This window comes from Haliotis cracherodii, unplaced genomic scaffold (genome assembly GCF_022045235.1).
Source record: "Haliotis cracherodii isolate W230 unplaced genomic scaffold, xgHalCrac1.p SCAF_1, whole genome shotgun sequence".
NCBI classification, from domain to species: Eukaryota; Metazoa; Mollusca; class Gastropoda; order Lepetellida; family Haliotidae; genus Haliotis; species Haliotis cracherodii.
The window spans coordinates 28295204-28310486 of NW_027266264.1; the positions used below are offsets into that span (position 1 = coordinate 28295204).

The 15283-nt window shown below is 40.4% G+C and overlaps 2 protein-coding genes across 5 annotated transcripts in view; one reads left to right on the forward strand and one right to left on the reverse strand.

Annotated features, from left to right (window-relative positions):
• Positions 1–813: 813 nt before the first annotated feature.
• On the reverse strand, positions 814–5537 carry LOC139462682 (RIIa domain-containing protein 1-like). Its single transcript, XM_071244513.1, has 4 exons — positions 5354–5537; positions 3818–3894; positions 3207–3253; positions 814–2394 (listed from the first exon to the last, which is right to left on the reverse strand). The coding sequence occupies exons 1-4, from the start codon at positions 5468–5470 to the stop codon at positions 2297–2299; spliced, it is 339 nt and encodes a 112-aa protein (XP_071100614.1). The 5' UTR covers positions 5471–5537; the 3' UTR covers positions 814–2296.
• Positions 5538–9815: 4278 nt separating this feature from the next.
• Positions 9816–15283, forward strand: part of LOC139475432 (myosin-IIIb-like) — a 40531-nt gene continuing 35063 nt past the window's right edge. For 3 of the 4 annotated variants that reach the window (XM_071258649.1, XM_071258659.1, XM_071258663.1), the window contains exons 1-2: positions 10105–10273; positions 13204–13269. In XM_071258649.1, the coding sequence (XP_071114750.1) occupies positions 10163–10273; positions 13204–13269 (177 nt within the window). In that variant the 5' untranslated portion in view covers positions 10105–10162. Of the gene's footprint in view, positions 9885–10104; positions 10274–13203; positions 13270–15283 lie in introns of those variants that run through there. The other variant, XM_071258655.1, reaches the window with a different exon arrangement.

Consider the following 15283-nt stretch of genomic DNA (forward strand, 5'->3'; position numbering starts at 1 on the left):
ATTTAATGCTTAAATCTTTAGATGATGTTGGGCGGGTAACTTGGGCGACTAAAGTTAGAAATATTTTATTCCAATTTGGGTTTGGTTTTGTATGGCTCAATCAAGAGGTGGGTGACTCTAAAGCTTTCATTCTCCATTTTAAGCAAAGGCTCAAAGATAATTTACAGCAATTCTGGAGTGCTTCTGTAAACTCTTCTCCAAAATGTGATTTTTATAAGCATTTTAAATCCATGTTAAATGTTGAAAGGTACTTGTCATGTCCACTCCCTACCCATCTAAGAATTGCTTTTACTAAATTCAGATGTTCAAATTTTAAAATAGCTTTAGAAACTGGCAGATATAGTAAAACAGACCGTTCACTCAGATTCTGTAACTATTGTAGTAGTAAGGGCGTTAATGTCATTGAGGACGAATTCCATGTACTCTTTAATTGTAATTTATATTCTTCCCTAAGACAAAAATACCTTGTTATTCTTCCTATGCCTACTCATTACAGTAATTCTCATGTAATAAATCTTCTAAGTAATTATAATGAGCAAACATTATTTCTAGTTTGTAAATTCTTATATTATGCTCACAAAATAATTAATGATAAATTCTGTGCCCTGTAAATGTCATGCTCACATGTCTGTATTTTGGGCCATTGGCCTTTTACTGAATAAACATGTCTGTCTGTCTGTCTGTCTGTCTGGCAGAAGGAAACACTGCAGTCATATAGTTGGATTATTGCTGAGTGTGGCGTTAAACAACAAAAACAAACAAACAGACAAACAAACAAACAGAATGAAACCCCAGGACAACGATGCACAAGTACCAGTATTTTATTCAATTTTGTATAAATTAAAAGCAACAAGAATAACACATATCACAAAACTATGTTATAAAGATATCACTCTATTGACTCTCTTGCCCATGGCTTTCAATGAAGTGAGACAAAAGCTTCAGAGGGGGGATAGAGGATGCTCTGCATCACATATAGGCACTGGTGGAGTGGCACCTTCACCCTCCTCATAACAACACCAGGGACTGGTCTCAATCATGCACTAATACCAACAGGAATGACTCTACCATGTATATGAAACATTACATGTTTTACATAATTCTATTCCAGCAAGAAACTGCTTTCTAGATACAGCAAACTACGGTTGTAGCGAACACAGCTACAACGAACTTACGGATATAAAGAACTGTTTTTGAGCCCCATCCATTTGCTGTATATATGCTGCATATATGCTTATAATGAGGTACTGTTATAGCGACTTAAAATTGGTGGTCCCTTTTGAGTTTGTTAAAACCGTAGTTTACTGTATATGAAATATTGTATGTGATGAATCTTCCTTTCTAGCAAAGGTCAGAGCACAGCGACAGTTAGTTAATACAGTGTTTGCAAAATACTTTTCTTCTTGCCTGAAATCATCGCTTGGAATCCCTTTTTAACGGATTTTATTACATTTATGGACTATTTTGAACTGAACTTTGTAGACTCAAAGACATTTGACAAGACTAGTGTCTAAAGATGTTACTGCTGTGATGAATGCCAATACTACTCATCACCCACTCAGAGGGATAACCTGCCTGGCACTTTAAGACAGCAAGATTTGTCTCCCCTTCCACGAACCCCCCTGTCACCTGTTCATCCACTGCTGACCCTACAATACCAACATCATCCAGGTAGACCAGACATACAGGAGAAAGAAAACTGAAAGTGTCAAACTATCAAAATAAAAATAAATGTGGTAAATAACAGAGGTAAATACTACAAAGGATTATGCACAAAAAGGTAATTAACTGCCTGAGATATGACAAGGATGACAACCCTTCCGCCCATACAAACAGGCACTAGAAGGACAAACTGGATGCTTTACAAACATTTCCCATTTATTATATCACAACAAACAAGGCCTGCACACAGTCGCCATCTTGTTTGAGTGGCCCAACACACAAACACAGCCCTGGAGCTCAACAGTCATGCTGACATTGATGGACAACACTTCAACTCCACATAGCAAAAGGAAATCATGAGACCTTGAAGCTCCTACACTTAACAAGTTAATACCATTGGCAGAATACAAAAATTGATGAAACAGGGGAAGCTCTTGGGCAATATTGTTGATAGGTGTTACCATGGTTACTGCTACAGGCCCTGGTTGCATCTTAAACACTAGGCTTTACGATTGACAAACTTATGTTTTTAAATGATTGACATTTGATGAACACAGTTTGAGATAAATGACAGAACATTGGTCCACGTTGCTCTCCTCCAACTACCAGATGCCAGCCACAGTCACGCAACAGGCTATATCTTCTGCAGTATTCGGTTCTGTTTGATCTTGGCCTGTCTCTCCTCCATTTGTGTCTGAACTTTGTCAGGAAGTCCTGGTTCCGTAAAGTAGTCTACAAATAAAGTACAGACACACATCATCAGGGGTCTACACATTTCTAACATTTCTATTTGAACGGAAATATAAATGTTATTTCGCCATGTTTTCACCACAAATGCTGCAACTGCTCAGGGCAGTCTCAAAGAGCAGAGGTCTATTTGACTAAACTGCAAAGAAGATGCTGCATACATGGTTGTTGACTGTCATTACTGCTTGTTCAACTTATATCAGTGAGTGAGTAAGTTGGGTGTTAACACCCCTTTTCACAATATTCAAGTTAACGATGTGTCAGCTTAATGTGGGAGGAAAGCCCCAAGTGATGCAGGTCTCAGACGTTTACCACTTCAGTGAAACCCACGAGCACGGGTATGGTGCTGACAAACCTAGAAACATAATCGGGGCAACCGGGATTCGAACCCACAATCATAGGTTTCTGGTGTGTCCAAGGGACGCAGCTCTGCACAATGAATCACGACGCCTTAGACGACTGGGCTACCCGTGCCCCCTCAACTTATATCAACCAACTGTGACCAGATATTACAATGTACCCAGTCAAGTGCTGATTTAAGGCCATGGTTTACAGATGAACAGTCACACAAGCATGAAAATGTGTCAGTGTATAAATGCAAGCTAGGGACACTCACAAGGGATGCATTTTTCACATTAATTTCATTATTTAAAAACTAAAGAGTATGTGTTTCCAACACTGAGTCACATGCACGCTCATCTCCCTTTCATTTATAGATTTAGCCATTGGATCTCAGGGTCAGTTGTGTTTTAGATTTCTCTCCTCTCCACTGTTTGGTTCACTCTATACATCCTCACCTGCAGCAAATTCCCGGATATTGTCAGGCCTCTTCTTCAGAACATCACTTGAAACAAAGAATCAGATCTAATATTTATTAACACGATACATTCACTGGGAACACCTATAGTCAACTGTGACAAATGATTTGAGTATGTTCTTAACATCAGGATAAATTCAGTTGTAAAACTTAGGAACATTCTGTTTTTGTTTCATTGGGAGATGGATAAATCTTGCGAGTGAGCGAAACATGATAATGCAACAGCTACAAAAGTCTTAAGTCCAGGAGTATAGTTTAACATCACCAAATGTACCTATCAATAGTTCAATGAAGTGTCTTAACTTAATCACTGCAGTGAGGGAGTGAATGTTGCATTATGCTACAGTTAATAATACCTATCCTTGCCACATGGCCTGTGATTAATCAACTCAAGCCAACCACTTAGTGGTTGACAGCAGGAGGAACAATCAACACAATCAGGACATGTTATCACACACACCATGAACACTGTGTGATAAGCATGCATAACCATGGAAACATGGGACTTTCTCAGAAATATGCATGGGGGAATCAATGCACTGACAGTGAAGGTCATGAAGCTGTGACATTGAAGCAGGATGACGTCCTTACCCTAAGAAGCCAGCTAGCAGGCACTCAACCTCCGGGTGGTCGCGCAGATACTTCTCATTTGCCATCCTTGTCTGCACCTGCACAAAAAACAATTTATAATGTTTTAACTGTATTCATGTCCAGTAATACAGACTCCCCCCCAAAGCATTGAATAATTGTAGAACTCCTTTGAACAGAACAAAGCACCAGTAATGACAATAGGCCTATATGGGAAAATATTTTGTTTTTGGACAAAGAAACAGATTGTAGTCAACAAATGGTAAAAAGGGCCACACCTCGAAACAGCCACAAACACATTGTTCACGATATAAAAGTAAACATTTCATGTTTTATAGCTTTATGTATTTCAAAACAAATATCTTTGATAGCAGCTTAGGCATCATCATCACCATTTGTGCAGCACTAAGACTGTTCCATTTTAGATTTAATTTAAGTCATCACTGTGACAAAATAAACATTCAGATTTGCACAAATTGATAGCAATTCAACTGGACTAAGATGTCCGTCTTTGTTGAGACTTCAAGTTGTCTTTCAAAAAATAAACCACTCAACTAGGAATAACTAAACAATCAATCAACTTTCCATGCCAAGTTAAACAAGATTACTTACATCATGTAAATATCAAAACACTCAGTTGCGAACAAGTAATAAAACATACAGCTGTATGGATAACAACTTCTGGTGTATTACATATAGCAACGTTTCAATGTAGATTCTTACACCGTTATCAAACTGGAGTGGCTCAAGCAATTGCAAACAGTTTTGGTACATGTTTGCACAATTAGCAGGCATGATGAGCTTTTTCAAGGTATGTATTACAAAAGTCATGACAACACACACAATTTTTTTCACTAATGATCAAAGGTCAATCAACACAGAATTTAAGTATATTTAAATCCTTTGGATTAATGAAATAAATACAGCAAACAAACAGAAAACAACACTATTTCTTCATGTTACCATTTTGACTGTTAAGTGTGGTTGTTTTGACCTTTTCATGCGGTCATTTTGATTTTGGTTTGTGACCATTTTGACTTTTGGATTTAACCATTTTGACTAGGCTGTCTTAGGTTCTTTTGACATTTGGCCCATTTGACATACTCCCAAAGAACGTACCTTCTGACAATACTGTTGAAATTATACCAGTGCTTCAATTAAACAATGTCTTGTTTGAAGCCAGAGTATAGTAACAATGGTAACATTTATCTGTGTACCCTTTGTTCTAAGATCGTCTAACACTATTCCATATTCACATTTTGATCTCTGACAATGACATCGATGCAGAGCTTTTCATTTCAGAATTAACACGAATAAACAAAATATCGAGAACTGGTCGGTGACCAGCAATCATATATGTCATTGCAATAAATACATTTGTCTGGACAATAATGCTTAATTATTTCAACAAACATGTAAAGGGGGCCTTCGCAACCAACGAATTTGGCAGCTTGTTTTGATCGAAAACCGAACATTTTCTGAAAATCAACACGCTTATTCATTTCACTGTATAAAACGTTATTTCTATCAATACATAACCTTAAACTTGTTTAGTCTCTCCTGTTGCTCTGCGCTGAGGGCACCAAGATCCGAATTTTTACCCAAATCGTACGGTTCCATTCCGTGTGGTGCATTATGTTTTGGTTGGTCCGCCATTTTGAAATATTCCTTGACGATGAGTTCCAAACTCCTTCGCAGTGCCTGACTACTAGTCAGCGTAGGGGTAACGACACCTGGCGGCGCTGCAGTGGGTCCGCAAGCTTATAAACAGTGCTCTTATTGGAGCGCCTCCTAACGGCGCTGGAAAGAAACTTTGCCGTGTTTGCCGTAACAAGCAGCCTCAAGCTCAAGACATTAACGATATATGAAATCGTAGCTTAGGTTGACATAGTGGGATAGAGTTCTATACGTCACGACGTTTCAGAGATACTTATTGCCAATTCGTCGTTCACCCGAACATTCGCATGTTGACGGAACAAGAAGTATACCCCTGAAACGCAGTGATAAAGAATAAAAGAAGTTATCCATAAAATGTGTCATGTATTATATGTATTAGATCTTCGTATCCGTGAAACTGTGGTTGCCGCAAATAGATTCGATGTAAATGACATAGGCTTCATACAAGTTATGACCTCAGATAAAAAGACTTCCTTCAACACTGAACCCAAATTCCTTGTTTGACTTTATTGCCGTAAGGGCGCAGAAAGGATCACGTTACGTGTTTACAACGCGCATTAGCATAACTTAAAGAATGCTTTGGAACTAGGGATAAGATTGCCTAGTTATTGAATGTCTGTACAGACTATACCCTTTTGTTGGAGCAGCTGTATTAAAGAAGACCGGTTTGGCCAAAAAATGCGGAAGAGAGTCGTTAAGAAGCTTTTATAAAACACTAGACAACACGTAACTGTTTGAATAAATTTATGTATGAATTACTGTATCGGGATACTTTACGTACTGTGTGAATATTTCAAATGTCATATGTAATATACCCAAGCGTTGCTATTTGGAATAAAACCGATCCGCCGAACTTAAGTGACCGCGAGTACAATGGCATAAACTTCATTATACCGCATTCCCAGAAAAAGGATCATATACCATATTTCCCGTAAAAGACACCTCGGAATGTATTGTTACGGACTGTATTTCTTCACCGTATGCGGTTTGCAAATCGTAATCATTCATTTAATGTGTTGCACTATAACCGGCATCAATTAGGGATCCGGTCTCTATTCGGCAAATGTTACGATGCCTGCGTCTATCAGCGAAAATACGGTATTTCAATTCGCGAGTGTGCGAATCAGGGTTTACTAGCAGACTATAACACACTGTCATGGTTGAATGGAAGCGAGATCAAAACTTATACGACATAAACGATGAAGTATAGGAAAGCTGATATGAAAGAACTATGAACGAACGGGTGCCTGTACCATTGTGTATACCATTTTCCATGCACCCGCCCCAAGCAAGTGGCATTTTTCCATGAACCACCTCCCCACATAGTTTTGATACATTTTGAGGACCCCAACACGTCTTTTGGTATGTCGCAGCCAGGGGATCGCCCTTCCGTTCTCCGGGCAGACGCTCTTTCCATACCCGTGAAGATTCGAGGTCTTCCATGCATGTCGTAAGAGGCGACTAATGGGATCGGGTGGTTAGGCTCGCTGACTTGGTTGATGCACGTCATCGATCCCACTTGCGTGGATCGATGCTGATGATGTCAATCACTGGATTGTCTGGTCAAAACTCGATTATTTACAGACCGCCGAATATTGCGGCGTTAACAAACAAAGAAACAAACTGCATGCGGCGGCATGCTTGTGACCTGAATGTTGTTGTGTCCCAGTGACGTTGATAATAGCTCCTGCTATAACACGACTGTACCTTTGCCTGTCCAGAAACGATATTACCGACTTCTTTTACTAACAACGCAAACACGTTCCGGTCATGTGAGCTTCTGTCATCCGTCCTCCCACACTGAGAAAAAAGCCTAGTAAATTCTACTAACTTAATTAGTAACAACGACCAGAAGGTTAGTAAACAGCGAATTTAGTAAATATTTACTTATGAAATTGGTATAATTCACCACTTAAACCACACTGTGAAAAATGTGTTGAGAATGTAAATACATACAAGATATGTTTAGGAATGTGTTTCAATCCTAAGCGGTATGAAATTAGCCATCGCCTCACAGACTATAAACACCACCTAAACAATTATGACATGATACAAATTGGGGCGGAGCACTCATAGTCATTGACCTGACATTATATGATACACTACGGTACATACGCAGAATGACATCAAATAATGTCAAGTCAATGTCTGTGTGCCCTCTGTACCGTAGTGTATCATGTCATAATGCCAAGTCAATATCCGATAATCTTTTAAGACAAAATATTCAGTCTTCGTTAGTCCTCGTTTTAGAAATACCACTGTTTGGACTATCGGAATTGGAAACACAAGCTCGGAAAGTTACCTGTTTACGAATTTGCTAAAATATTTAGTCTTCTTCTGACACTGTAGTTGTATGTCTTTGGTTATTTTCAGTAATATGACAGCTACATGGCAATATTGAGACTAAGACAGACAGACCAGTGGATGATATTAGGAACAACGTCTCAAACCGTTACGTTAGATGACAACCAACCATATTTAGACATATTTAATGGAAGAGGTGAGGTGAGGTGAAATGGGTTTAACGTCGTGTCCAAGATTATTGCACTTTTTCAGCGTTGTGCATGCACGTGTGTGTGTGTTTGTGTGTGACTGCTAAGCTTGTACTAGTCCGGACTGATGCCGATTTATAGTGCTTACCCACTGAGATACTGAATGAAACGATGACACAGCAAAAGAGCGGGGTTTTCAAAATGTATCACAACTGTATGGGGAGGGGTTCATGGAAAAATGCCACATGTACTTGGGGTGCGTGCATGAAAAATGCTATATATAATGGTACAATCCTAAGACGAATACGGAGTGCCAGGAAGGGTAACAACAAGTACCATCTTTCAATTTCTTTTGGTGTGCCGCGGCCGGGGATCGAACCACCAACTTTCCGCTCTCCTGACAGGTGCTCTATCCCGTAGACAACGGATGCGGACCTATGAAGATAAATTAAGAGCACAACCACAGACGCACCCACGCACCCACGAACACACAGAACCTACACTCGACTCGTCTCTCGCCATTGCCAAACACGAGATTAAGTCCGCCGCCATAATGAATTATATTTATGCAGTGCTCATAACGGTTGTGGTATTGATCGCACAGACAGAAATACCAAATCCACTTCATAAACAACCCGTCAACGTGTTAGATTTTCCTTGACGACGCCAGAGCTATAGCGTTCAGTGTTGCTCCCTCTGTTTTAACTACCCGACATGGCGATGGCGTTGCCTATAGTAGCTAAAGTGTTCACTCGTGGCGGAAGTTCGATTCCCCACATGGAATTATCCCCACAAGCCCATTTTCAGTGCCATCCCGTCGAGACATGGCTTGAATGTTGACATTTGAGTCAATTCATACTCAACATCAACATTTCACGGTCGTTTAAATATAGCTGGACGAAACCATCATTATATATACGGCATCTTGTTATAAAACCCCATATGTATTGTAGTTACCTTCACAAACGCCGTTCAGTGACATATTGGAGGTATCATATGGACATCTTAACACCAAAGATTCGAAGCAATTTATCGTTGGTTGGTTGTTTATGTTTAACACCGCACTCAGCAATATTCCAGCTATATGACGGCGGTCTGTAAATAATCGAGTCTAGACCAGCCAATCCAGTGATTGATATCGTGAGCATCGACCCACGTAATTGGGATCAATGACATGCATCAACCAAGTCAGCGAGCCTGACCACCCGATCCCGTTAGTCGCCTCTTATGACAAGCATAGTCGCCTTTAACAATTTATCGAAAAGTACACTAAATTATTATTTCTATTGAAAGTTGCACATGTAAACAGTATCATAGCGAATATCTGTTAAGATATGACACAGACAGATACAATAGTAAGCTATATATATATATATATATATAGAGAGAGAGAGAGAGAGAGAGAGAGAGAGAGAGAGAGAGAGAGAGAGAGAGAGAGAGAGAGAGAGAGAGAGAGAGAGAGAGAGACGGGCGATGAACGTTTGTTGTGAAACTTTCACAATTTAATATCAGTTTGGGTTTATAACCCTATGAATGGGCATTTGTAATTAAAATAATGGTTTTCATGATAGTATGTGATTAACGTCCACGAGACACTATAAAAATCAATAAGCGGAAATAAATATATGTTTCCTCCACGAAACATTAACTAAATATTCATATTTTGTTGATATTATAGGAGTCTAAAAAGAATTCATCATCATTTTGATTTTCCAATAATAGATTACTTGACGTTCGACAGTCATCCCACGACCACCCCTCCTACACTTAGAGACTGTCGCGTGTTTACAGGTGAGATGAACTCATGACTGTGCATGTCAATCTCACCTCCCTTTCAATAAATGTTTAACCAGAATATACACTCACACTCACGATACATGACGCGACACATGTGCTTTAAGGTATTTAGATCTTCATTTATCTACGTAAATGATTTAACGCGATACATGACTCGACACATGTGTGTTAAGGTATTTAGATCTTCATTTATTTACGTAAATGACTTAACGCGAAAACACACATATATATATATGTTTGCGGTGTGTATGATATCAACAGTGACGTCACGCCTCGTGTTGGCTTAAGAGTATTGTTACTATATTTAGCCTTGCCGGCGATCCGTCCCAGCTGCCCTGCCCACTTCGATCATCTAAACTTTACTTTCAGTGCAGAAGTAAACATGGACAGACCGCCCGTAGGAGACGTTGACGATTTGGCCACGTTAGCCAAACTTGACGAGCAAATTCTACTAGGAGAATTACGTGAACGATACAGGAGAGGCCGAATATACGTGAGTTGAAAGCTGTTTTGTTCGTCTTTAGACATTTGCGAGCTACCGAGTCATTGACTGGAACGGGTAGCATTCTGGGTGCCCCGCATACACTTGTCCTGGGGCGTCGTCTTATCAAGTGTCCTGTACATATTGACGGGCGAGCTGATAGTAGAACATAGTGCTCGTGTTAGACACGTAACCGTACTTGTTAAGAAATGTCGTTTATCGTATGCTGTGTGTACATTGTTCTAATAAGTCAACACATGACAATTTACGTCATTGATATGACAGATACGGTTGACACGTTACCCCCCAACTAGGAAGTAAATTTAGGTCGGCGTGGTAGAAGACAAAATCAAAGAATATGCGTCTGGCTATGAATGTTATAACGTCTCATGAGGCTTGACAGTTGACTCATTTCTACAGTGATCTCCGTGTATTGTCTGTGATATGGGTCAGAGGTGAAAAATATGGTTATGCACCAGACAAAGTTCATGTATGTACAATGTATTAATCATACTTGTTTTTTACTGTTTAATAAATACTGATTCTTATAGCTCTGTACAATATGTTCATACTTTAACAATAAAAAAAGGTATAATCTTGTGAAAGTTTATTTTTAGGATCATTTTGTTTTGATATATAAAAGACAAATTCCATCTAATGCAGAAAATATCAGATAGAAGTGAGAGTTTGTATGGGGATGATCCTGGTTATACATGGATATTTTTGTGAGGGTGAGTTTGACAACTGGCATGACATATCTGGAGGGTTGATGGGTTCATACTGCAGGGGGGGTTGTATATGTCATCGTTATCAAGCCTTACTGTCGCCCTGTCCTGGTGATGATTGATGGTTGTCTCAAACAAAGCTAGTTGTCACATGTCACCGTTAACTTGCCTTTGTTTTCCTGGTTGCACTCTGAGAAAGCACAACATTGTACATACATTATTAAGTTAAATATGAATTTAGTGTTTTGAATGTTACAACTATTTAAAAATAAATTTGTATATGTGTTTAAAAAAAAATGAATATATTTGTAATTACATTAACAATTACAAAGAACACCTGTTAAGTGGAATAAAGACACTAAGCAACACAATATTATAGGAATACCCAGTGTATATACACACCTAACACCAGGATTACATCAGACACCAGGAATACCCCAGTGTATATACCCCTGACACCAGGAATACCTCAGTGTATATATCCCTGACACCAGGAATACTCCAGTGTATATACCCCTGACACCAGGAATACCTCAGTGTATATACCCCTGACACCAGGAATACCCCAGTGTATATATCCCTGACACCAGGAATACCTCAGTGTATATGTCCCTGACACCAGGAATACTCCAGTGTATATACCCCTGACACCAGGAATACATCAGACACCAGCAATACCCCAGTGTATATACCCCTGACACAAGGAACACCCCAGTGTATATATCCCTGACACCAAGAATACCCCAGTGTATATACCCCAGATACCAGCAATACCCAAGTGTATATATCCCTGACACAGGAATACCCCAGTGTATATACACCTGGCACCAGGAATACCCCAGTGTATAAACCCCTTACACCAGGAATACCCCAGTGTATAAACCCCTTACACCAGGAATACCCCAGTGTATATACCGCTGACACCAGGAATACCTCAGACACCTGGAATACCCCAGTGTATATACTCCTGACTCCAGGAATACCCCAGCGTATATACCCCTTACACCAGGAATACCCCAGTGTATATACCGCTGACACCAGGAATACCTCAGACACCAGGAATACCCCAGTGTATATACCCTGACACCAGGAATACCTCAGAAATCAGGAATACCCCAGTGTATATTTACCTCTGACACCAGGAATACCCCAGTGTATATATCCCTGACACCGGAATACCCCAGTGTATATATCCCTGACCCCAGGAATACCCCAGTGTATATACCCCTGACACCAGGAATACCCCAGTGTATATGCCGCTGACACCAGGAATACCTCAGACACCAGGAATACCCCAGTTTATATTTACTCCTGACACCAGGAATACATCGGACACCAGGAATACCCCAGTGTATATACCCCTGATACCAGGAATACATTGGACACCAGGAATACCCCAGTGTATATACCCCTTACACCAGGAATACGCCAGTGTATATACCCCTGACAACAGGAATACCCCAGTGTACATACCGCTGACACCAGGAATACCTCAGACACCATGAATACCCCAGTGAATATACCCCTGACACCAGGAATACACCGGATACCATGAATACCCCAGTGTATATACCCTTTACACCAGGAATACCCCAGTGTATATACCCCTGACACCAGGATACCCCAGTGTATATACCCCTGACACCAGGATACCCCAGTGTATATACCCCTGACACCAGGATACCCCAGTGTATGTACCCCTTACACCAGGAATACCCCAGTGTATATACCCCTGACACCAGGATACCCCAGTGTATATACCCCTGACACCAGGATACCCCAGTGTATATACCCCTGACACCAGGATACCCCAGTGTATATACCCCTGACACCAGGATACCCCAGTGTATATACCCCTGACACCAGGATACCCCAGTGTATATACCCCTGACACCGGGATACCCCAGTGTATATACCCCTGACACCAGGATACCCCAGTGTATATACCCCTGACACCAGGATACCCCAGTGTATATACCCCTGACACCAGGATACCCCAGTGTATATACCCCTGACACCAGGATACCCCAGTGTATATACCCCTGACACCAGGAATACCCCAGTGTATATACCCCTGACACCAGGATACCCCAGTGTATATACCCCATGATGGGATGGGGACAGGGTCACCAAATCGGGGTGGTGTATATACCGGTAGTCTGGTCCACAGTGTAGTTGACAACAGATCAAACAATGTCAGTGTTGTTTTTATTTCAGACATATGTTGGAGATATCCTGATAGCAGTCAACCCATACAAGGATATTGGGATTTACGGCAAAAATGTGAGTGTTGACCTTTCTGTAATCTATCTATGATATAATGTTACTCAAGACCACAGACAGAAATGTCATGACCAATGTACTGGCTGAATTTAATTTAGCCTGTCATATGTGCTCATATTAGTCATACAAAACTGTGCACAATCAGAACCTCTCGTATTGTCAGGATTTCTCTGGTCCAGGGGCTCTGCCATAAACTAAATGGACATTACCCTCTTTGGGTTCCAACTACCTGTAAATCCCGTTGTTCCTCAAACTAATCATTCATCACTGCTCATCTCTTTTTCCCAAATTTTCACTTAGTTTTCTAATAATTACACCAGGTATTGGCCCTATTCTATATTGTCCTCTTCTGACCTGCATGTTTTCACAATATTTGTGATCTTACATGGTCAGTTTTAGTAATACCAGATTTAGGACTTGGATACTAAACGGTAATATGAAAGAGCTAATTATGATTGAGATGCATGAACTATTCGATGTAACTGATGTACAACCCATGGCCTACAGGTTGGGTCAGATGTCCGATGTCTCCCTTTGATGGTCCAGCTCGCTGCCACCCTTTCAGTATCATCAGGGGTGGTGGGGTAGCCTAGTGGTTAAAGCTTTTGCTTGTCACACCAAAGGCCCGGGTTTGATTCCCCACATGGGTACAATGTGTGAAGCCCATTCTGGTGTCCCCCACCATGATAGTGATAGAATATTGCTAAAACGGCGTAAAACCATACTCACTCACTAACTCAGTATCACCATATCATTGTTACTGTGTCACTGTCATTGTGTCACTATTGTGACATTGTGTCACTGTATTTTTCTCACTATCATTGTGTCCCTGTCATTTTTATTGTGTTACAGTCATTGTTTCACTGTCATTGTGTCACTATTGTGACATTGTGTCACTGTATTTTTCTCACTATTGCTGTGTCCCTGTCATTGTCATTGTGTTACAGTCATTGTTTCACTGTCATTGTGTCACTATCGTGACACTGTGTCACTGTATTTTTCTTACTGTCATAATGTGTCACTGTGTCAGTCATTGTGACACAGTGTTACTGCACCATTGTGTTACTGTCATTGTATCACTATCATGACACTGTCACTGTATTATTATCCCCCGCCATGAAGTGGAAGGGGGATATAGGAATGGGTCCTTCTGTCCATTACGTTTCGTTTCCGGAGCAGCATGCAAAAACCATGAGAGATATTTTAACCAAACTTGCCACATAGATAGAGAACTGTTGCCTTTTGATCAATCTCATTAAAATCAAATCCTTGTTCTCGCTACCGCTAAACAAAGATCTGAAGACATCCCATTACGGGTCACGTCAAACCGACCTTGCACGAACTTTGACCGACCAATGGAATGACCAATCAGAAGGCAGCTTTCTTGTGCTTTACGGCACATATTTCAAATTGGCGACTACGCTTTGAAACATATTTTGACAAATTCTCAAAAAACATTCTGGAATGGCTAATAGATGGTCTAGATTGTAAGGATTCAGTTGTCAAACCCATAACTATCGTTTGGAATACCCCATGTTAAAGTTTTCGAGATTGCATGATTAGAAATCACATTCTGACTGTCACTTTCATATTCGGTAAGCGACGCATTGATTGGCCGGATGAAAGGTCGTTATGACGTGACCCCGAATGGGATGTCTTCAGATCTTTGTTTAGCGGTAGCGAGAACTAAGGTCTGATTTTAATGAGATTGTCTTTTGGTAGTTTGGAATTTTTGAAAAATGTAATTTTTTCGACTTTCCATGGCAATGGCTTTGACTTAGACAGAAAATGGTGGTAGTGCACATTTCTGGAGCAGATCTTGAAAATAGTACAATTTTTCTTGTCTTGCACACAACCAGACTTATTGGTGGGGGATATGAGTATTTCCTGCTTGTTCTCACTGATGTTGTGTCACGGTGTCACTGTGATCACTGTATCATTGTGTCATAGTATTACTATCATTGTGTTACTGTATCATTGTGTCACTGTCATATCGCTGTATCACTGTGACGTC

Bases quoted from the DNA above. Each gene is read 5' to 3' on its own strand.
- LOC139462682 (XM_071244513.1), bottom strand. From the start codon at position 5,470: ATGGCGGACCAACCAAAACATAATGCACCACACGGAATGGAACCGTAC. The intron at 3,254-3,817 runs GTAAGGACGTCA...CTTTGTTTCAAG, and splicing joins CTGCTAGCTGGCTTCTTAGG to TGATGTTCTGAAGAAGAGGC. The intron at 2,395-3,206 runs GTGAGGATGTAT...CTTTATTTGTAG, and splicing joins TATCCGGGAATTTGCTGCAG to ACTACTTTACGGAACCAGGA.